We start from the raw sequence: 23,133 nt of genomic DNA on the forward strand, positions 1-23,133 counted from the left end.
GGCCGCTCTCCAGGGGGAGGGTGTTTCCGGGCAGCAGGTGGGAGGGTCTGCACAGAGCTGGGAGTGAGTTTGTAAGGGCGGGGGCGGGAGGGGGGGTTCCAGCCGCTTCCCAGCCAGGCTTCCTCTGAGTCTGGCCCGGCAGCGCAGGAAGGAGAGGGCTCCGGGCGGGACGTGCCTTGGAGGTAGGGGTGGGGTGAAGCTGCGTGCCCTACACCCAGCCCCGCACTGCATCTCTGAGGATGTCCTGAGATGACTCTGACTTGGCGGGAAGGCTGGAACTCGGGGGATCCTCTTGGCCCTTCCTGATAGAATCCACCCTCCCTTTGGAGGGTGTGGCCAAGCCTGACGAGCAGCCCACAGCTGAACCCAACGGGGAGGGGAGGTTTTAACTGTTTCGGTTAGCTGCATGCTCCCTCCTGGGCTAATTCCCGTCATCTCAAAAGTTCTGAGCTCTCACCTGCAGAAACGAAGCTCATCCTAAAGCAGCGTTTCCCAGGGAATCCTAAAGCCTCAGACGCCTGAGGCGGGGCTGGGATTCCGGGCATTCAGTGGCTCTGCAGGTGACCTGGATGTTTGAGTGTCCCCGGGGGCTGCCCTTTACCCCGCTGTCCCCATGCGCTCCCGGGGTGAAGCAGAGCGTGCCCAAATCTGGCAACCGCTGGGCTGCCAAGGCTTGTGAGAAACGGGAACGGCCCACGCCCGCCTCAGGGCTCCTGCTCGGGCCTCAGGACCACGGTGGGCCTTCCTTCCTCTCTGCAGGGCCCCCGCTTGGCTCTCGGGGGCGGGGCCTTCCTTCCTCTCTGCAGGGCCCCCGCTTGGCTCTCGGGGGCGGGGCCGGGTGAGAGTCCGGCCTTTGCCACTGCTGGTTCACATGAATGGACCACTCAGTACAGTTAAAGTTTGGGGAGAGGGCCCTGTGGGCAGCGTTCCAGCCTAGCAGGCATGGCCCTAGAGTCTCTTCTGCCCACGGCAGGGCCCCGGAGTGGGAACCGGGGCCGTGGTGGGCCCTGTCTCACCCCTGGCACAGGCGTGTTCACCCTCTCTGGGGGTCTTCCTGGGCCTTGGGCAGCCTGGGTCCCTCTCCGGACCCTGGGGAGGAGTATGGGACTCACCCACCCCGCTGACAGGACTGCCCCTTCTCCAAAGGAGCCCTTCAACGTGGGATTCTCCCTCTCCACACCCTGGTCGAGGACCAAGGGGAGAAAAGAGCCTCTTTCTTGCTTGCTAAAAGGTGCATGTGTGTACCTCACCAGTCCCAGGGTAATTTTAACTCAGAGGCTGGCCAAAAAAACGCCACTGGGTTTCTTTTCTTCCCCGACTGTCTCGGCAGGGAGGCGCGGGGCAGCGCAGAAGCCCCCGCCCACCCAGGTGGGCCCAGCTGAATGGGGGGCTTGTGTGAGGGCCAGTGGGGCGGGAACTGGCGTCCAGCCCACCGGCAGCCCCGCCCGCCGAGCCGAGCTCAGGCCGCTGCCACCCCGCCGGCTCCGCTCAGAGCGTGTGTGCAGCCATGGCCGGAGCCCCCGCTCTGGCCCTGCTCCTGCTTGGGCAGCTGCTGGCCGCCACCATGACCGTGACCGGGGCGCAGGTGAGCGCGGGACCCCGGTGCGCTGGGTTCGCCTTGGAAGGCGGCTGGGGTGGGGGTCCGTGGCTCTGAGGTCTGCGTTGAGCAGCACAGCCAGGGGATAAGCTCCCCGCCTCACCCCCGGGGGCAGCGAGGGAGCCAGGGAGCCCGGGGCCCCGGGGACAGCGGGCACAGTCCTGTCGCCCCATAGCTTCCTCGCCATCCCCCGGCTAGCCTCCACGGACGCCAGGACACCTCGGAGATGCGCGCAGGGCCTGCCCCTCCTCACCAGGCAGGGTCCGGTGCCAGCGCTGTGTCTCCACCAGAGAGATACAATGTGGCCTTTGTTGCTTGCGGGGCTCAGCCCCGACGCAGCCCCTCCTGCCCAGGCGAGGTGGCAGGGGACACTGCCAAGGCCCTGGACAGGCCCTAGCTCTCCTCCAACCAGGGGGGACCCCCCCCTGCCAGCGGGAGAGGGTGGGGATGCAGCTGCCTAATGACATTTCTCCATTTCAGAAAGTGGGACCTCGAGGCCCCCCCGGCCCCCGAGGACCACCTGGGAAGCCAGGCAAGGACGGCATTGATGTGAGTGTGTGGGCGGGGATGGCCGGGGAGCTTTTGCGGGGTTCTCGCTGCCGCCCCAACCTCCCTGAGCCCCAGTCCTGATGGAGAGAAAGCTAACTGCACCTCCCAGGGCTGGGGCGATGAGCCAGCGCCCCTGTGGGGAGTGAAACGGGACAAAGACGATCCTTGTTCCTTCTCGGGGGTGGACCCCCCGGGGACTGCCTCCCCAGGACGGGGGCGGGTGGCTCCATGGTGCTCTTGGGGCTGGAGGTGTGGGCACTGGGTGTGTGTCTCTGGGTCCCCAGAGGGGTCTGCACTCCTCGTTTCTGGGGGTAAAGGCTGTCCCTCTGGGTGGGTCTCGTTGGCGGCTACTAGAGGCTGGAGCCAGCCTTGGACAGGGCTGGGGCTTGGCTCTGCCCCAGAAGTGGCCTCCTCCAAGGGCGCCCCCGCCTAGGCGTGGCCGAAGCTCTATGGGAGGCAGATGAGACCCTGAAGGCTGCCCCCAGGACCCGGCGGGCTGAGAGCCCCCGACTCAGCCACGTCCGTGAGAGTCAGGGCCCTCCAGGCCTCTCCTCACCAGTATTGTTCCCTGGGTAGAACCTGCCTCCTTCTGGGTCCCCAGGGCCCTGCCTGGCCCTTGATGGTCCTGAGTCTCCCTCCCGCCACCCCACCCGCAGGGCCGTCGCTCAGTGTGGCTGTATTGGGCCCTGGACCCAGGTGGCCTCCCCTCCTGGTGGGGCTGGGCACTTGGCGCCCCAGGGCTCCCCAGTCGTTCCCTCTGGGGACGTTTCCACTTAAAGCCTGGCCTGAAAGCCTCGGGTGAAAGATGTCAGAGCTAGTGGCCGTCAGGGTGGAGAGGGTGCCAGGGTGCCTTCCCGGTCCTCTGTGTGTCTGGAGGCTGCCACCTCCGACCGGGTTTCTGGAGTTTCTCAGGCAGGCGGAGAGGTGGGGCTTCATGACGCCTCCCACCGTTCCTGGGGTGTCCCTGTGCCCTCAAAGTGGGCTCAAATCCCCAGTCTGTCCAGCTCACCCCTCTCCCCACCACCTGCCTCCGCACCTGGCCCTAGAGGGGAGGTGCCTACAGGTGTGGATGATGGGGTGAGGGGCTCCATCCTGCCTCCTGGGGCTTCCTGTGGGGCCCAGCTCTGCTCCCCTGGGCGGAGCTTCCAGAGGACCCTTGGTCACGTGTGGACGTCTCCCTCTCTGCAGGGAGAAGTTGGTCCTCCAGGGCTGCCTGGGCCCTTGGTGAGTGTCCTGGCTGCGGGGTGTGGGGGGAGGAGGGGGGAGGAGGCCTCCTTCTAGTCTGGAGGGGATGGGTGGGCCTAGAGCAGGGGGGTCATTGACACCCCTTCCCACCATGCTGGGCCCCGGGTTGCCATAGGGCGGCCTTGGAGCAGGGGCAGAGTGGGAAGAGGTGGGAGGGGTGTGGGTGGGACCCAGTGAGTCTCCGGGCAAGTGCCGGCAGGTCAGGGAAGAGGTCCGTACAGACCTGCACATCCAGCCCGCCAGAGGTCCCACAAGTGAGCCGTCCTAGAGCCGTTCAGGCCCTGGACTTGAGGGTCCCGGGCTCATGGAGGGGCCCACAGAGGGGCCCACTGGCCCTTAGCTGGGGAGGCCAAAGCGTCTGGGTGAGTGTCCTCCAGATGTGACCGAAGGAGGGGAGAGGGGCAGCTGGAGGGGTAAGGCCTCCTGGGGCTAGCAAGGGGAGGGCAGGGCAGCAGGAGGACTGGGGCTCTGGTGAAGAGGGGCCCATCCAGGGCTGCTAGGTCGTGCCCCGCTGGAGGACACTCTTCTCCTTGGTCAAGGCCAAGGCTCTGGCTGGAGGTTCGCTCACACCTCTGCCCTTTCCCTCCACAGGGACCGAAAGGGGCCCCGGGGAAGCCAGGGAAACCAGGAGAAGCCGGGATGCCGGGACTGCCTGGTGTGGATGTGAGTGTGCCGGCCCCTCCTTCTCCTCCCACGAGCCCCCCACTCCCCTCCCAGCCTGGACGGGTTCCATCCCAGCGCCCAGGAGTCAGATTTAATTGCTGTTTTCCAACTGGGCCAGCTCAAGCAGGAAAGCCAGGCCCAAGAGTGTCTCCGGATGTCCCCCGGCAGGGTCCCTTGGCCTTCATCCCATGCCTGTTAGTGTCTGGCCCCGTCTGCCAGACGCCAGCGCCAGCGCACAGGCGAGGTGAAAGTCCCGCCAGCTCTGGCTTCTCTGGGAACAAAGGCCCATTATCCAGACCCCTCCGAGCCCCAGGGTGCCTGCGTCAGGGGCTCCTCGGGAGCTTAAGGCCTGGCCCCAGGCCTGGGGGCTTCGCACACACTGGAGGGGATGTCAGAGGGGAACTCTCCTGCCCGTTGGGCTTGCCCACTCCGGCAGGTGCTCCAGCCGCTGGCTTCCCACCAGGTGGGTGGTGGGTGGGGCCAGAGGGGAAGGTGCCCGGCCCGAGGGTCTTTCTGGCCTCTCTCAACCGGCTTTAGTTAGGGCGGAGCCCACGCCTGCTTCTTCCCCGAGAGGGCACGTCCTTCCCATGTGACCCCTCCATCCCTCCTTCCACCTCCCTCCCCAGGGTCTGACCGGGCACGATGGACCCCCTGGACCCAAGGGCGCCCCCGGAGAACGGGTAAGGCAGGCACCGCGTCCAGTGGCTTCAGCTCAGGGGCGAGGTCCCAGCCAGGGGCAGCCAGGCTGAGCACCAGCTGTCCACAGGCTGTGGGTTCTGAGGGCAGCTGCTGTGACTGCACTGGCTGGGCCCCGCCCCTGCCGTGGGGTGGAAGGGGGCTGGAGGGCATGAGGACACAGGGTGATGAGTGCCCCCCCACCCCCTCTGGTCAGAGCTGTCCCAGCCCTCAGACCGTGCTGCGGGGGCTGGTATGGTTGGGGCGTGAGCGGCCCCACATGCCCTCCTCCTCCTCTGGTGAGCTGCTGCCCCTCTCTCTGTGCCCACCCTAGGGGCCCACGGTCACCCAGCCTGTCCCCCGAGTCTGACCATTGTTCACCAAAACCCCCTTTCTGACCAACCAACTCCTCTCATGGCTCCAAGTGCAAAGCTGAGACCGACAACTCCCTCCCTGTCCCCCCTTCGAGAAGTGACTGTCCCCCAGCCCTGGGGTGCAGAGGGCAGGGGGGCTGTGATGGGGGGAGGGCGCCAGGACGCAGCCCTGCCTTTGGGAACTGGGCTGTAGGAGTGTTCTGAGTGGGAAACAAGGAAGAGAGTGGCTGCTTTGATGTTTCCAAGGACGTTGGGGGAGTGGGGGAAAGTGGGGGAAGGGAGGAGGGGGGACTAGCTCCAGGCTTTCTGCAGGGAGCCTGGGGCACAGGAGGGGAAGGGCCTCCTGAACAAGGGCCCCATCCTTGGGATGCAAGGCAGCAAGAGGACCAGGAGGGTGCTGGGCGGACGGGCAGGCCACCAGCTGCTGGAGGTTTGGGGCTTCCTACTGTGGACCAAGGAGTCCGGAGGGCTTCCTGGAGGAGCCGGGCATCAGGCTATGCTGTGTGGCTCAGGTCACACCTGGCATGTGCCTTCCTGGTGGCCTGCAGTAGGAGGCTTTTCCTCAGGACTGCTGGTAAAGGACCAGTCCCAGGCCCCTGGGACATCAGAGGTCCCCCCGACCCCCTGTCGGTCTTCTATAAAACAAGAACCCCCTCCTCAGGGGAGATGGACTTGAGAGGGAAGGGGACAGGTTTGCAAACATAGGCGACGGTGCCTGGGCCCAGCCCACCCCTGATGCCCCCTTTCGTTACGCAGGGAAGTCTGGGACCCCCAGGGCCACCTGGGCTGGGGGTGAGTACTGTCTTCTCCTCCTGGTGGGAGTTTGAGGGGCCCCAAAATGCCACGTGTGCTGCCCCTCTGCAGCTTCTCCTGGGGGTTGGTCCCTGGGCTGGGGGCCTGGGTGCTATCTGGGCTGTGCCTTCTCATCCCCAGCAACTCACCTGACAGCTCAGGGGGACGGGGTGGGTGCGGGGCGACCTCCTCCCGTCCCAAGCAAGCTCTGACCCCGTGCTTGGCGTTGCAGGGCAAAGGCCTCCCTGGACCCCCCGTGAGTACTGATAACCCTCGTGCCCCCCCCCACCCCCGAGCATGCCCGCCACACCCCGAGCCAACATGGCGACCAGGTCCCAGACCAGGACTGGGGCAGGGGGGAGAGGGCAGGCTGGCCCTGTGTAGGGATATGGGAGCCTGGTCTGGACTCCCCGGGGATCCTCAGAGCTCCTTGGGTGCAGACCCCCATCTCTCACTTCTTACCTCCCCCAGGGAGAGGCAGGGGTGAGCGGCGTCCCAGGCGGAATTGGCCTCCGGGGTCCCCCGGTGAGTGTCTGCCAGGACTCCCCAAATGCAACCATGGGGGGGGCCTCCCCGCTTTCCTTCCCTTTTCCCTCCCCTGTCACCACCTCCCTGTGCCCCTCCTCTCCCTCCCCCTCGCCCTCTTTCTTTTTTAAAATTTATTTATTTATTTCTGGCTGCATTGGGTCTTCGTTGCTGCGCGCGGCCTTTCTCTAGTTGCGGGGAGCGGGGGCTACTCTTCGTTGCGGTGCGCGGGCTTCTGGCTGCAGTGGCTTCTCTTGTTGCAGAGCACAGGCTCTAGGCGCACAGGCCCAGTAGCTGTGGCGCACGGGCTTTGTTGCTCCGCGGCATGTGGGATCTTCCCGGACCAGGGTTTGAACCCGTGTCCCCTGCATTGGCAGGCGGAGTCTTAACCACTGCGCCAGGGAAGCCCCCCTCGCCCTCTTTCTTGGTGGGCCTTCGTGGCTGACACCCAGGACAGGGCAGCGCAGACCTCAGGACGCGCAGGGCTGGGGCGGGCCAGCACGGCAGCACTGGGGGTGCCCCCATAGGGGCATCTTCTCTCTGGAAGTCGTGGGGCCCCTCACTCAGGTCGGGGCTGGCCCTGCTCCGTCTAAGCCATCATCCCCCCCACAGGGACCCTCTGGACTTCCAGGCCTCCCTGGCCCCCCGGGACCTCCTGGCCCCCCTGTGAGTACTGGGCGGGGTTCTAGAGCCTCTCAGGAGGAGTCCCAGGCATGACGACTGCTTGGTGGGCTTGCCTTCCTGTCCCCAGGGTGCCCGTCCTCGGGCCCCCCATGCCCCCAGCCCCAGCTCCCATGTCCACGTCGAGAGTCCTGGCCACACCCCAGACGTGAGCCAAGTCCAGGCCGGATCCGTGTGCCTCAGCTGACCCAGGGCTAGTGAGGCTCAGGCCTGGTGGCCACCCCGCCCCAAGGGCAGGTGGTTTCTGTCATTGTCACATGCCCTGCAAGGGGGGGGACCAGCAGTACCTGGCACTGGCCACGGGGGGATGAAGGGCCCCTGAGTCCCCAGGAGGTCTTGAGTGGGTGGGGGGAGGGAAGGGGGGGCCACGTCAAAACTGGCGTCTCTCTGTTCCAGGGTCGCCCAGGGGTCCTTCCCGAAGGCGTTACTGACCTTCAGGTGGGCATGTGCTGTCTTTGTGAAGCCCTTTGTCGGGGTGCCTGTCTTGGTGGGAGGGGCCCGTCTGCAGAGCACAGGGAGGCAGGGACGGGGGCCCCTAGGGACGGGTTCAGTGCCGGTGGCACCAGCTTTGGGTACAGTTCCCCCGAGCTGCCCCTCCCCGCCTCACCGGTCTACCCTGGCATGCGCAGCAGCAGCACGAACTGAAGTCAATTTAATCACGTGTCGCCCCGCCCCGCCCCTCGGCACAGAGAGCGTGGCTGCGCTGGGGGCGCGGACGGGAGGTTTCCCCGTCACAAAAGCTTCCAGCCCGGAGTCTGGGACCCGCTTTTGGTTGTTGAGCTGTGTCTCCCGTCAGAAGAAAACAGTGACTTTGGAGGCCTGGGGCCTGTGGGCTTCGTTTGCACAGCTGTTCGTGGGCCAGGCCAGCACCCGGCCTCCTCCTCGGAGCGGCTGGAAGTTATTAAAGGGAGAGCCTGGCCCAGCCCGTTTGCCCACTGGGGCCCCTGCTGCCCTTCTCTCCCCAGCCCGTGTCCCGAGTGCTTGACGGTTGGCGTTCTGAGGGAGGGTTTGGGGGTCCTCTGGAAAGAGGAGGACAGCTGGGGGAGGTGGATGGCACTGGCTCTGTGCCAGAGCAGCTGTGGAATGATCCAGACACCCCCATGCCACCCCGGGCTCGCCGAGCCCCCAGGTGTGGAGCATGCGGCCTGTGCCCGAGGACCACGTGTCCCTCCCTGAGGCACCTCTGGCGCCGAGGGGACCCCCGAGCAGAGCTGGCTGCAGAGCCGGGCGCGTGATAAAGGCCCCTTTGTGCAGCCGGCGGCCATGACGCTGAATAGCTGCTTTGAACCTGCGCTGGGGCTGAGACATCGGAGCCGGCTATGAGGGGCCGGCGGCCGCGCTCTGGCTCTGCGGCCCCTCACCGCGCCCCACGGTGGCCCTGAATGAGGCCCTGTCTGGGCTCCCCAGGAGGCCCCCATGTGGCCCGAGCTCCCCTTCACCCACCCCAAATGGCCCATCTCCGGGCCCCTGGGTTCTGACCTCAGCACTGCCCCAGGTTTACTGGGAGGGGTCTGACCATTCTGTTTCCCAACAGTGCCCGGCCATCTGCCCGCCAGGCCCACCGGGGCCCCCAGGAATGCCAGGGTTCAAGGTGAGCGGCCACTGAGGGTTGACTCAGACCCCAGCTCACCTTCACACCCCTAGGAGGCGGCGGGGCCCCCGTGTGGGCGGAGGTCCGGGGGGAGGTGGGCGTCCAGAAAGCCTGCCCTGGTTGCAGGATTGTTGCGGGAAGCAAGGCGGGCTGGCCCCTGCCCTGCTGGGGGACCTCGCTCTGTCCCTGTCCCCCTTCACCGCGGTGACCCGCTGGGGACTGGGGGGGGCATTGAGAGAGGGCATGGGGGAAGGCTGGCCTCAGGCCCCCAGCCCCCTTCCCTGGCCCAGCCCTTCTCCTCCCAACCGGGCCTCTGTTCCCCAGCTGGGCCGGTGGGCCAGGCAGGCCTTAACTGGCTCAGGGCCGCTTGTGGGGTCTGTACCGTCCACCCGCCGCTGTCTTTCAGGGACCCACCGGCTACAAAGGGGAGCAAGGAGAAGTCGGCAAGGATGGCGAGAAGGTGAAGGCGGCTGGCGGCTGGGTGGCGCCCGGGGGTGGCTGGGAGGCACAGGCACTTGGGGGCGTGGGGGCTGGGTCTCGGGCAGGGCTGGGGGTGTGTGAGGACGTGCTGGCTGCATCTCGGTGCCCTCTGACGGAGCAGCTTCTGTGCACGCCTCCCCTCGGGGCCTGGCTCTTAGAGGCGGGTGATTTGGGGCAGGGTCTCTGCACAGAGCCCGCAACACCTGGCCTCACACGGAAGCTCCCTGAGCTTGGGCGGGCCCGCTGCGGGCTGGAGAAGGTGGGCCTCAGCCCGGAGTGGCCCCCAGTAGTCCCTGCCACTGCCCTGGAGGGCATCTGGGCATCCTCACCCACAGGCTGCGGGCGAGGCTGGGTGCCCTCTAGCGCAGCGCGAGCCGCCAGACTGCCGTGTGAGCAGCAGAGGGGCTGGCCGCCGCCAGGAGGAGGTGTCTGGGGAGGGCGGGGGAGGACACGGGGCCACCCCTCTGGGCCTTGGGGGCTCAGCTCTGAAGTGGGGCGACACCCCGCATGGCAAGGGCTCTGGCAGCGGGGTGGGGCCGTGGGCTCGGAGAGGTGGGGGAGAGCTCGGGGCTGATGCCACCCTCCTCTCCTGCAGGGTGACCCCGGCCCCCCCGGGCCCCCTGGCATCCCAGGCACCGTGGGGCTGCAGGTGAGTAAGGGGAGGTGTTGGACAGGTGAGGATGTGGGGTGGGGACAGTCCACCAACTCCCAGGACGGGAATCGGGTGCGGGTCCTGAGGCAGGGTTTTGGGGAATATACCAGAGCCCTTCAGCAGCTCCTGGGAGGTGTGCGGTCCCAGGGGCTGCCGGCCCAGGCCCTGCAGCTCCAGCTCTCTCCCTGCAGGGTCCACGGGGCCTACAAGGGTTTCCAGGGCCACTCGGACCCCCCGGGGACCGGGTAAGTCCACCAGCGCCCCGCTGCCTGGCCCTTGAGGGGCTGTGGGCCAGCCCGAGGTCAAGAGGTGGCTGGGGGCCACCTCCAGACGTTAGATGGGCCCCTTGAGCGTGGGTCCTCACCAGCGGCCACAGGTGGCCTGTGTGACCGCAGCCCTCTGGGCCTCCACTCACTGGATGTTTCCCAAAACCGGGGCCTGTGAAGGCTTTTGTGGCTTGGGCCCAAAGGGAATGGGAGAGGCAAACGGGACAGCAGGGGAGGCCTTGGCAAATGTGGGAGGGGGAGGGGCTTGGGGACCACTGGGGGGATGACGGGGGAGGGGCCTGCTGGGGGGCTTGGGAGGGGGCTCCCGGCGGGCCTCTCCAGATGGAGCCGGGTGCTGGGGGATGCTGCCCAGGCTTCAGAGGAGAGGCTCAGGTGCCCCTTCTCCTCCACAGGGTCCCATCGGATTCCGAGGGCCCCCCGGGATCCCAGGAGCCCCTGGGAAAGTGGTACGTGTGTCTGGGGGTGGGGGGTGGTCCCGTGCAGGCCCAGGCTCTCTTCTCTCTTGCTCACTCTGACACCTCCCCCAGCCCCACTGGGCTGCCCATCCCCTGGGCACACCTGGGGGGAATCACATGTGGCACACCTGGGCAGGTGCCAGTGGACACACCTGGGGGGAGGGGGCGAGTCCAGAGTCAGCCCGTCCTTCGTGGGAGATTTGCGTTCTCTCTTTCCAGACATGAGGTGAGGTGTGGTGAGTGTCCCTCTGACCTCTGTGACCCTCAGCATCGTCACCCTGCTCTCCCAGCTTCTTGAGTTAACTCTCTCCCTGTCCCCCCTTGTCATTGCAGGGTGACAGAGGCGAGAGGGGCCCAGAGGGGTTGCGCGGCCCCAAGGGCGACCTCGTAAGTGAGAGAGCCTGTGTTCTCTGGGTCCTTCCTTGGGAGAACCTGATCCACAGGGCGGGTGGCTGGTGGGGGGGATGGACGGTAAGTCCAGGGAGGCGAGGGGCAGCTGCCCTCTCCTGAGGGTGGCGGGGAGCCGCTGGACAGTGCCAAGCTGGGCCTGGGAGTCCCAGCCCTCCCCCTGCCCAGGCAGCTCCCCCAGGAGTCCCCTGGCCTTGTTGCCCCCGTGGCTCCTTGAAGCTACTGTCACCTCAGCAACTCCTCTCCGGAGCAGCAGGGCAGGGTCCGGAGGACCACACTTCTGAGTGCGCACCTGGCCCCTGACATCCGTCAAGAGGCCCCGGGCAGTGGGGCCTGACCTTGGGCCGAGGATGCCCAGCTGTGAGATGCAGTAACGCAAACGACTCTCGGGTTGAGCAGAACATAAGTGAAGCCAAGAGATAATTCAGCATCTCACGGAATGAAGTGGCTGTCTCTGAACCAATCCCGTCTCCCCCCGCCTGAGCCTAGCAGCCGGAGGTCCAGGAGGCGGCCATGTGATGCCGCCGCATCCACGGGGTCCTCAGCTCCCGGGGTGATGGGCCTTTTCCCCTGGGGTCGGACCCGGCCTACACAGCTGTCCCTGGCCCAAGCTCAACACCCGGAGTCTAGAAAGTGGGGCGCACGGCGCGTCTAAGGCTCCCGGGCCTACCTCCCCCGTCCCCCTCCCCCGGACCTAGTGAGGTATCTGGAAGGAGCAGTCCCGATGGGCCTAACTGCGGCCCCGTGCCTGTCTTTCAGGGCAGGCCTGGTCCTAAAGGCGTCCCTGGCATGTCCGGGCTGGTCGGAGAGCCGGTGAGTGCCCGTGGGTGCCAGCATAGGGGCGGAGGGGGCTCTGCCGGCCCCTTGCTCCCTGCCCTTTGCACCTGCTTCCCCGGGAGAGTCATTCTCCTCCCACGGCCCTGGGCTATACTTGGGCCAGCTGCAGGGCCACTGGCCCTCCCTTGTTTTGCTCTGCTGTCGCCTTCTGGAAATGCCTAATTTGTGGGTGAAGGGCCCGCACACTTGCGTTTTGCCGGAGGCCACGGAATCTTTTGCCGTCTAGACCACACAGAGGTAGAGGGTCTCGGGCTGAGCTCATCTGCATTCCAGGGGCACGTGAGGGTGGTGGGGGACTGGGTGGCACAGGTGGGGGGGCATTCTGAGGGTCCTGAGCACTGGCCCTCCCCACCTGTGCCCCCTCATCCCTGCTATGTGCCCATGCCCAGCCCAGACCCCCACTTCCTCCTGGCCCCCTCCCCATCCTGGCCCTAGAGGATGGGCCCCTGGGAGGCCACCTGGGGTAGCACAGCCTGGCAGTGGGAGGCTGAAGGAGGGGAGTGAGGGACCCCAGCTGCTCTCCTGGCACCTTCCCAGCACACGGCTGTGTCTGAGATTCCAAAATTAGTCAAGCCTCTAGGATTCGGCAGGCCTGAGCCCAAATCCTGGCTCCCAAGCCTCAGTTTCCCCGTCCATAAAGTGGGCACAGCAGAACTTCCCTGGGGCGCATGAAGAGTCTGGGCGGACGTGGGACGCGGGGGGCAGCGTGTGGTCTGGGTGCATCCTCACCGCCCTCATCTGTGCGATCGGAGGGCAGCACAGGTTACTACCTGCCCCCTGAGCCCAGGAGGGCAGACCTAGTGCAGGGGGCTGGGGAAGGGAGGGGCCGGGGAAGGGAGGGGCTGGGGAAGGGGGGGCTGGAGAAGGGGGGGGCCGGGGAAGGGAGGGGCTGGCGGGCGTGGTCTGGAGGGTGACCAGGCTGATTGCCCACTGGGCCTCACACCATCTGCTGTCCCCAGGGCATGCCGGGCAAGGATGGCCGGGACGGTGTGCTGGGACTCGATGGCGAGAAGGTTGGTACTGGCTGGCGCTCTGCAGGGGAGGAGGGGTCTGCAGGGAGTTCAGCCTCCAGGGCCTCAGCACCCCATGTCCCCCCAAACTCCCACAGGGAGAAGCTGGTCGCAATGGTGCCCCAGGAGAGAAGGGTCCCAATGGGCTGCCGGTGAGTGCACGGGGCTCCTGCCATGGCCCCAGGGACAATGCCAGTGGTCACCTCCCGTGGGTTCCTGAGTGGGGGCACCTGCAGGGGGCTGTGCATCAAGGCCGGGGAGGCTGCAGGAGCCCCTCACCCTTGGGGTCTTGCCTCTGGTCTTGTATGCTGACCTCTGACCTCTGACCTCTGACCTGCAGGGTCTCCCTGGACGAGCAGGGTCCAAGGGTGAGAAAGGAGAACCGGTACGTGGCTTCTTTCTTCTGGGGAGGGGAGCGGGGAGGGGAGGGGAGGGGGAGGGGGAGGGGGGAAAGGGGGAAGCGGGTAGGCCGCAGCCTGGATCCTGGGCAGAGGGATGTGGGCAGAGCTCACGCAGGGCTCCCCCCTCCCCTGCAGGGCAGAGCTGGAGAGCTGGGCGAGGCTGGCCCCTCAGGAGAGCCCGGTGTCCCCGTGAGTATCTGCAGCCCTCACCCCCAACCCAAGTGTGCGCGGACCCCGCTGACACCCTCTGTCCCCCTCCCCGAGTGTAGGGAGACGTTGGCGTGCCCGGGGAGCGTGGCGAGGCTGGCCACAGGGGCTCAGCGGTGAGTCGGGGGAATGAAGCCTGGGGTGGGGGTGGGCCTGGAGCCACAGCCGGGTGGCCCCCTTTTCTGTGTGGGCTGCGGCGGCGTTCTGGGTGCATGAAGGGGCTGAGCCTGTGAAAGCTGGGACACGGTGGTGGCCAGGCTCGAGCTGTCCTGTCCTTGAGACCTCTGTGCCAGCACCCAGCCGGCCGAGGGAGCACCCACCTGGGGCCTGGGAGGTGTGGTGGAAGCACCCCGCCTCTCAGCCCCACCATAGACCAAGATAAGGAAGACATCGGCATCGGTGCCCCACGCCAAGTCCGACTGACGCACAGGGCCCGAGGGCACGCCTGACCTCTGCGACCCCCAGCTGCCCCCCAGGATCCCTCCCACCTCTTTCCCCAGTAACTGGGCCAGATGGCTGGGGACCAGCTCCTGTGTCTGCCCAGCCCCTGCGGGGGAGGCGGAGCTGGATTCACACTCTCTGTCTGTCTTTCAGGGGGCTCTGGGCCCGCAAGGCCCCCCCGGAGCCCCTGGTGTCCGCGGTTTCCAGGTGGGTGAGGTCTGCGCCCAGGGAGCCCAGGTGGGCCAGCTGGGCTGGGGAGGGGCCTCCACTGGGCTCCCTGTGGGTGCTGACGCGCTGCGTCCTTGTCTGTAGGGCCGGAAGGGCAGCATGGGAGACCCTGGCCTGCCCGGCCCCCAAGGCCTCCGAGGTGGCATGGGCGACCGGGTAAGTGGCTGTCCTAGCAGGGGTGTCCTGCTCCTGCACCCCACCCACAGTCCCACGGGACACACAGCGGCGCCACATCAGCGGCCCCCAGAGGCACCTCACACCGTGGGTGTGCAGTAGTCGGGCACTGTGGGTGTCCCTATTGTCCCGTGATATTTGGGACACAGAGGGCCCCAGTCTGGGTGACCGGGGGCCCCGGGAGGAGGCTGTGGGCTGTGTCTGGGCTCCGGCCTAGCCGCGCTACACCAGGTCCCAGGGGAACCTCAGGTGCCTTCCTTGGCCGTCCGTCCACCTGCTGGCAGTGACAGGACCCAGGAGCTGCCATCTCTGGCGCCCCTTCATCCCGGGCTTGGTGGGCCACAGAAACCACGGCCTGGGGCTGGGACAGTGGGCCCTTCCTCAGCCTTCAGGCCAGAAATGCCAGGGGTCAGGGGCATGCCAAGGGCACCAGGGCCTCCAAGAGGTGGAGAGAGAGGCCCTGGACACTGCACCCGTCCCCGTGGGGGCGAGGGGCCGGTTACTGTATCCCCTGCCACCCCGGTCACCCTCGCCTGCACTTTGAGGTCACAGGGAAGTTTCACTCTCTGGACCCTTTGGGCGGGTTCTTCCTCGCGCTGCTATCTGCGCCGATGGACAGTTTTTATTTTAACGTTTCAGGGGTGATTTTGGCAGTTCCCAGACAGGCCCCTAACCCGCAGTCCCCTGGGAAGGTGATCCCCAATCCCGCGGCCCCCCGGGAAGGTGATCCCCAATCCCGCAGCCCCCCGGGAAGGTGATCCCTAACCCGCAGCCCCCCGGGAAGGTGATCCCCCAATCCCACAGCCCCCCGGGAAGGTGATCCCTAACCCACAGTCCCCCGGGAAGGTGATCCCTAACCCGCAGCCCCCCGGGAAGGTGATCCCTAACCCGCAGCCCCCCGAGAAGGTGATCCCTAACCCGCAGCCCCCCGGGAAGGTGATCCCCGATCCCGCGGCCCCCCGGGAAGGTGATCCCTAACCCGCAGCCCCCCGGGAAGGTGATCCCCGATCCTGCGGCCCCCCGGGAAGGTGATCCCTAACCCGCAGCCCCCCGGAAAGGTGATCCCTAACCCGCAGTCCCCTGGGAAGGTGATCCCCAATCCCGCAGTCCCCCGGGAAGGTGATCCACACGAGCTTCGGGCTCTGACTCGGCAGCTCGCGGCGGGAAGCTGCCCCGGGATCGTGTGAGTGAAAACGCCGCACGATCCGAAATTTTCCGGTGGTGCCGAGCCCAGAGGCCTTGCTGTCCGGCAGCAGGGCCCGTGAAACAAGCGCGCACCCCACGTGGGGCGAGGCTTCGAGCCCCTAAAAAGATGAGGGCTCCACAGGAGGATCCCAGCACACGTAGGGGCCAGGATGCCAAACGTCCGGGAAGGAGGCTGTTTCCACAGCAGCCCGGTGCCCCCAGCCCGTCCTGGCTCCACAGCGGGTACGGGTCGCCCAGGGATGCCTGTGGTTTCTTTAACGCTGAGCCTTTCTCTGCCCAGGGCTCGGGAGGAGCTGCAGGCCCAAAGGGCGACCAGGTGAGCGACCGGTGGTCAGGTCAGCTGTGGGCTGCCCGCTGTCTTCAGGGCTGGGGGGCATCCTTCTCATCTCTCCCACCTCCCTCCCTCTCCCGCCGCCCCCCCCCGCCCCCAGGCTGACAACTCTGGGCACCCAGCCGGACCCGGGACCGGTTGGCTCCTGGGTACAACGGGGGACGCCCGTGGCCTGTGCGGCTCCTCTGGGACCCTCAGAGTGGGGCGTGTTCCCTGCTGGCCATCTGGGTTCCAGGAGCAGATTAGAAAAGTGTTTGTTCTCCAGGCAGCACCTTCTCTCTGGGGGGCCCCCGGGAGCAGCAGGAGGACCTAGAAGAGGCTAAACCCACCTGAGGCTCTGCTTACTGTCTGCTTGGTGCCTGGGCCGGGGTCGGGGTCTCAGGCACCGGCTCCCGCCACGGTTGGAGGACGGCAGCGTGGACAGTTCTGCAACCTTGAGCTGTGTCGTTTCAGGGCATCGCGGGCGCCGACGGCCTTCCTGGGGATAAAGGAGAACTGGTGAGTATGACTAACTCGGCCTCACTTTTGACGACAGAACTCGCCACGTTCGGGGTGGGAGCTGGGCAAGGGAAGCGTCTGCAGGTCCAGGCTGGGGTGGGCCGAGCTGAGGACCGAGGCGCAGGGGACGTCCTGGCTGCTGACTGGCCCCTAAGGCAGGAGGTGGCCCCAGGCCCAGCTCTGGGGTTTTCTACCCCCTCCTGTGCTCCATCTGTGTCTCCAGCATGAATTAGCCAGCGTTGAGACTGAGCTACAGAAAACGCTGCTTCCACAGAGCTAAACCTCAGGTCGACTTTAGAATAAAAGCCTGACGGAGTTCGTTGACAGGGCCACACCTCGGGGGCTGAATGAAACGGACAGTCAGGGGGTTTGGGGATGAAGATCTTCGTGGCTCCCGGTGGTGAGGGTCTCCAGTTCTGTGACTGAGCCCTCCTCTGAGTCTAGAGGAGACGGGAAGGGCTCAGCCCCAGGGACCCTCGTCTCCATCACAACCTTGTAGCCCAGAGCCAACTTTTCCCAGCTTGAGCTGAGACGGTGTCAGTCGTGTGCGCGAGTGTCCTTCATCTGGTGAATTCCTAGATGACCTTGACACACGGGACCCTGGGAACAGCCCCCCGACCTGCTCCATCCCTGCCTGCGAGGCGGGCAGTGCCCCTCACACTGTGCTCTCAGCGACTTACCACTCAGGCTGTCTGAGCTGAAAAGCCTGGCCCCTCCATCTCCCTCCGGCTTCGAGGGGGGCCACCAGCTGTGGCCTGGGCGGAGGCCGGTGGCATGGATGGATGAGTGGTCCTGGGCCGTCTGCTGTCTGGTTGGGGCCCAGTCCCTGTCCCCGTCCTGCCAGGCAGCCTCTTGAGGTCACAGCTGGAGAAGGGGGAGCCTTAGGCACAGAGACCCTCAGCTCTGCAGGAGGGAGGAGATATGGGGACATATGTGTATGTATAACTGATTCACTTTGTTATAAAGCAGAAACTAACACACCATTGTAAAGCAATTATACCCCAATAAAGATGTTAAAAAAGATAAAGAATGGGAACAAAGTACACGTGGATGAGAAAAAGGACTATGCAGCTAGAACGCCCTTTAGGGAAAATAAGGTTAAAAACTCAGTAGCTATAATACAACCTCAGCGACATAAAACGAAACCGAGAATAAGAGGAGTGACCACTGTGGCTATCGTGACACCATCAAATGCAGCTCCAGGGAATGACTTGCTTTTCTCTTCCGTCCCCAACTAATAACCGGCTAGGCTGGTTCCTGGGGAAGTAATTCCCACCAACTAACAACACGCAAGTAATTAAAACGCACATCTTCCCTTCTGCTCTTTTGCAGGGTCCCAGTGGCCCTGTCGGACCCAAAGGAGAGGTGAGTGCCCGGTAGAGGCTGGCTCCTCGGGGCCCCCGGGCCAGCCCCGGGGCCCTGACGGCGTGCAGATCTCAGAGGCCTGCTCTGGTCAGAAGTCAGGAAACTGTCGGCCCTTCTTCTCCCAGAGGGAGAAGCCCATGCCCTGACCCACCCCTTCCTGTTGTTTCCCTCTAGTCCGGCAGTCGAGGGGAGCTGGGTCCCAAGGGCATCCAGGGCCCCAATGGCACCAGCGGCATAGACGGCGTCCCGGGCCACCCTGGCCCCATGGGCCTCCAGGGCGTGCGAGGAGTGCCTGGCATCACTGGGAAACCCGGAGTCCCGGTACGTGTCTCCTCTCTGGGGCCAGCGCTCGCTGGTGTCGGGCTTCTCCTGGATTCAGATCAAGTCTCTTCTAGATGATCAAGGTTACTTTGCAGAGCGTGATAGTGGGGGTGCCTCAAGGAGATGCCAGCGTGCCCCCCAATACGATGATGGATTTTGGGGTGAATTCCAGGGCAAAGAAGCCAGCGAGCAGCACATCAGAGAGCTGTGTGTGGGGATGGTCAGCGGTGAGTGCCCTCTGTCCCATCCCGCCCACGGCCCCGCCCCTGGAGCTGCAGCCCCTCCCACCCCCAGCCCCATCCTCGCCTTCACCCCATCCCCACGCAGCCTCACCCTCCACCACCTTCCAGCCAAGCCACGCTCCGAGCTGGCCTACCGCCCGCGGTCCTCGGGGTCTGCACTGGAGGGGGCCCCTCCCCGCAGGGTTCACCGCGGTGCCTGGTGCACGGGGGATGTTCTAGATGTCTGCTCAATGAGGTGGTCACAAGGGTCAAATAATCGTGCCCTTTCAGCTCTTTTGGCCTCTCCGATCCATGAGCTCTTTAAGGAGCTCTAGGGCTGTGATTCACTCTTTGGGTCACCGAGGACTGGACAGCATTTAACGTGCACCCAAAGCGGTTAAAGCCCTTTTCAATCCGTGAACAAACTTCCTTTGAAAGGCAGTATATTCGCGCTTTACATGACACACTTCTGATGAACAGATGTCTGATCTCTGTTTTCCAAAAGAGCAAATCGCACAGCTAGCCGCGCACTTGAGGAAGCCCTTAGCACCAGGGTCCATCGGTCGGCCGGGTCCCGCTGGCCCCCCCGGCCCCCCGGGGCCCCCAGGCTCCATTGGTCACCCCGGGGCTCGAGGGCCCCCTGGATACCGCGGTCCCACCGGAGAGCTGGGAGACCCCGGACCCAGAGGTGAGTGCAGTCCACCCACCACGCGGCCACATGCCAGAGCCCCCAGCCAGTACCCCAGCCATGAAATCTACCCCCACCACGCAGAGAGGCTCCCCTGCGGGGACAGGGCGGGGGAAGAGACCCAGAGGGGAAATGGGCCCAGAGTCACCTGGCCTTCAGCCAGGGTCCTTCTGGCCTTGCCCATCCATGTCTGACACACACGTCTGAGCTGCCTGGGGGGGCCCCCTCCCCTCGCCTCCCCTCCCCTCCCTCTGGGTCCACGGGCTCATCTAGAAAAGCCCTGGGAGGTTGAGCCATTGCTAGAAGCCGCCTCGGGTACAGCCCTTCATGCTTTCAGGCCCAGCTCAGTTAATTCCTTATTAAACCCACGGGTGTGACAACGTTTTTCAAAATGTGATGGTTTTCTCAAATACCGTTAGAATAACATTTGGGGGGGGAGGGTTGAGAAGAATGTGAGGAATGAACGCACAGGAGCCCCATTTGTACGTAACAGCACTTCCCTTCATGAAAACTGGCATGTGTGACCATTTCTGTGGCAAAAGGCAAAAATTATAAATCAAAAATCCATTTTAAGGACTGTAACGAACTCGGGACGAGTTGAAACGAGGTGAGAATCTTGATCCCACGCAGGGGTGCCACTGTAGGGATGCCTGGTGCCCAGACAGGGAGCTGTTGGCCACTAACCTTTTCCAACAAGGCCTTTAACACTTAGTTCATTTTACATTCTAACCGTTTGCCCCTGCAGCCGGCCTGCCCCCAGGCAGCTAGCCTCACGGCCCCCATTCAGGATTTAAAGTTCGTGATTGCAATTTGTTCCAAACTTATTGACCAAATAATTTTCTGTTTCTGAAAAACAGCTTAAGAGAAAAGTTTCCAAAGGAAACTTACTTCTGTGAGCTCCTTTTGTCCTCTGTGAGGTTAAGTTAAAATACCTCAGCAGACGAAAATGCTTCCAGAATTAGAGGTATCATTTCATTACTGTTAAGACGCCGGGAGATTGAATAGTTTCAACACTAGAGGGCAAACATGTCAAATGCACCTTCTCACCCCGTCCCAAGTTTACCATCAGACATCTCCCTGTTGTCTTGGAGACGTGTCTAGAGTTCTGCCCGTCCCTGGGCCATCTGCGCCAGTACAGTCTGCGGGGGGGGGACGGCTGTCCTCAAAGAAAGACCAAACAAGGTTTTCTCTAAATAGGGATCTGAATGCCTTTAAGACTTTTGAAAATAAAATTCAAAAATAGCATTGATCACTTTATGGGGTCTCAGAAAAACGGCCCAGAATTCAGGGGAGGCCGCCGCACGGCGCGGGGTCAGCGTGTTCCCTGGGGCGCCTGCCTCGGGGTGGGGATGACCGAAGGTTATTGTTTGAATTAAACGAGAATATATACTGTAGGTCTTCAGGCAGAAGCCACTGTCAGGGCTGGGCTTCCATCTCCCCCCGGGGACCCAGCAGATGGGGGACCTGCTCTGGAGGCCGGGAAAGCCCAGGCCCCACGGGAGGCCCCGACTGCCCGGCCCAGGGGCTCCTGATCCTTTGTAGAAGGTGTGTTACCCTCTGCGATGGGAAAAGTGACAAACACCAACGGAAAGGAAACTGGTGTCACTGCTTTTACCATCAGGCAGGACAGACCGCGCCCAACAATGCTGCTTGCCTCACTGAGCGTCACTATGTTGACAAGAGGCTCAATTTTCCAAGAACATCACTCAGGATAAGCTGTCTGCGGCCAGCATCACACAAAGCACAGGCCGACAAGCGGGCCCTCGTAGCAGGGCCTCGGCTCCCCTCCCAGAGACCAAAACCAGCTGCAGGTGGAGGAGGAGAGAACACAATTCAGGGGACGTTTCAAAACACCTTAGATAATTTGTCAAAAATCACGTTGAACATAGGGCTACAGGGCAAACACTCAGCTGTTTCACAGGCATAAATATTGTGAACAAACTAAAGGTCCAAAAGTGCAGCTCTGAGGCTGGCGAGTCACGCGGGTGGGCGCATTCTGTCAAATCCATCCAGCCCGACACTGCTGGGTGTCCTTTTCTAAACGTTTTTGATCCGGTAGACAGCTTAGGAAGCAGGCACCCAGCTTGTAGAAAGGCAGGACCGCACACTCGCCGGCAGCGGAAGTCTGTCTCTGAACCTGAATCGGGGCTTCTAAGCAAATGCGTGTGTCACTTGCCCTTGACAGGAAACCAGGGGGACAGAGGAGACAAAGGCCCAGCTGGCGAGGGCCTGGACGGGCCTGACGGAGACCAAGGGCTCCAAGGTATGAGGCCGCTGTCACCTATGTTACACAGGCACCTCTGGGTGCCGAGCACGTCTCCCCTCTTCTGAGGGAACTTTTCTCCTGACGATGCACCCTTAAAGGCCAGGTTAGGGACTGTTTTAACGACCCTTTAATCAGATCGCCCTGTGTCTGTTTTAGTTCAGGAGTTTCAGTTAAATTCTATCCAACTAAAGCCATCGAGTATCTATTTCAGTTAAATTCGAACAGAATTTTCTCTTAAGTGACCCACACGTACCCTGGATATTGGCACTTTTCATGCTGAATATAAACACTTTGCCGAGAGGGAGGACGGCAGCCCCAGCCGCGTTCCATCCCGAGCCTTCTCGGGGGCTGCCCCGGGGCCGCCGCATCCGCACACACGTCCCGGGAGCAAACACACACCTGTCGGCACAGCTCCTCGCTCACTCCACCCCTCCCCGCACCCCCAGCTCCTGGTTTCTCCTCTGCCGTCCACCTGCCCAGGTGCCCACCACCTGGGGGGGCGGGGCTTTCTGTCTCACACCTAGTCCATTCCCACGCTTACCACCAGCACCGTCAGCATCCCCCCTCACTCACCCCAGACCCATTCCTCACATGGCGCCAGCTGACTCTTCTCAAGTCTGAGCTGCCCTGCTTAGGACAGAACCCAGACTCCTGCGCCCTGGCCTCTGCCCTCGTCCTTCTCCGGCCTGAGCGCGCCTTCCCTGGGCCCCTCCCAGAGTTAAGAAACGAGCTACAGAAACACAAGACTTGGGTTGGCTGAACGGACACACCACTGATGTCCTCTCTCTGTGTCTCCACTCACCTTCCTGGTGTGTCTCAAGGACCGCAAGGCGTGCCCGGTGTTGGCAAAGATGGCCGCGACGGGGCCCACGGAGAGCCTGGGCTCCCTGGCGATCCTGGCCTTCCCGGTGCTGTTGGCGCTCAGGGGACCCCCGGCATTTGCGACACCTCCGCCTGCCAAGGAGCCGTGATGGGAGGGGGCGGGGAAAAATCAGGTTCCAGGAGCTCCTAAAACACAACTTCAGGAAGCGAGTGAGGAAGCGATGCCGACTGAAGCAGCCAGCTGTGCCAGGGCCCCGCGGGGAGCAGCAGTGTCCTGGCATCAATGGTCGGAGACCGCCGTGCCGTCCAGCGAGGCCTGCCCCTCCTGTCCTCAGCGGCAGCGACTGGACGCTTGGTCCCCGAGAGCGTCCTTCATCGAGCTGCTGTCAAAGTGTTCTGTCTCTACGTGTATTTACAATGGTCCATTCGGCTGTAACATCATACCTCAGACCCAGGCCTATGTAATAAAATCATCAACCCAACATTTCAGACGGATCTCGGGTGCACATAGAGAAAGGTTTGTGCAATTTCACGAGAGAAAAAAATACTCAGCAACTTGTTTACATGGCATTTGTGTAAAGGCTAAGATATCATTTCAATAAAATGATATACGAAATCTTCAGATTAATGACTGGCCACAGTATTACCAAAAAAATAAAGAATTTAATGTACAGTATCCCTTCCATACAAAGGTCTCGCCTGATTTACCCGCCTCCTTCGTGTACAAGCGTCTAACTATCTCCCATTGACAGTATTTATTGCAAGTGACTGTACTGCACTAAGGTCTATTGTAACAAATAAAGCCACTCATCTGAAAACCTCAGTTCCAAACACTACAGTTTATTACACAGAAAGTAATGACTCTCAGTACGAAAATGAGGGCATTGAAGCAATCTAATATCCAGCAAGTATTTCATTTACGGACACAAGTACCTTTAAAGGAGATCTCTGGAAAATTTCTAGCAAAAAGGTTTAAAATAGGACTGCATTTTGCAATACAGTTCTATGCAGCTAGAAATCATTACAAGGGGAAGCGACAGACAAATGAAATAAAATGTCTTACTTACAGTTAAGAACAATTTAACTTGTTCTAGTTGCTAAGGGGGCATATTTAAAATGTAAATAAAATAAGTAAAAAGCAAT

The 23,133-nt window shown here is 63.1% G+C and overlaps 1 protein-coding gene across 1 annotated transcript; it reads left to right on the forward strand.

Annotated features, from left to right (window-relative positions):
* Positions 1-1,492: 1,492 nt before the first annotated feature.
* Positions 1,493-22,667, forward strand: COL9A3 (collagen type IX alpha 3 chain). The gene is made up of 32 exons (XM_082671091.1): positions 1,493-1,585; positions 2,078-2,146; positions 3,335-3,370; positions 3,983-4,054; positions 4,681-4,734; positions 5,860-5,895; positions 6,128-6,151; positions 6,367-6,420; positions 7,033-7,086; positions 7,498-7,539; positions 8,636-8,692; positions 9,099-9,152; positions 9,768-9,821; positions 10,016-10,069; positions 10,504-10,557; positions 10,900-10,953; positions 11,734-11,787; positions 12,771-12,824; positions 12,920-12,973; positions 13,162-13,206; positions 13,358-13,411; positions 13,492-13,545; positions 14,024-14,077; positions 14,183-14,254; positions 15,759-15,794; positions 16,263-16,307; positions 17,640-17,672; positions 17,847-17,993; positions 18,166-18,220; positions 18,720-18,902; positions 21,088-21,165; positions 21,990-22,667. Exons 1-32 carry the CDS (start codon positions 1,508-1,510, stop codon positions 22,178-22,180), a joined length of 2,055 nt encoding a protein of 684 aa, XP_082527217.1. The 5' UTR covers positions 1,493-1,507; the 3' UTR covers positions 22,181-22,667.
* Positions 22,668-23,133: the final 466 nt, after the last annotated feature.

Source organism: Grampus griseus (assembly GCF_964374135.1).
Source record: "Grampus griseus genome assembly, chromosome: 14".
In the NCBI taxonomy this organism is placed as follows: domain Eukaryota; kingdom Metazoa; phylum Chordata; class Mammalia; order Artiodactyla; family Delphinidae; genus Grampus; species Grampus griseus.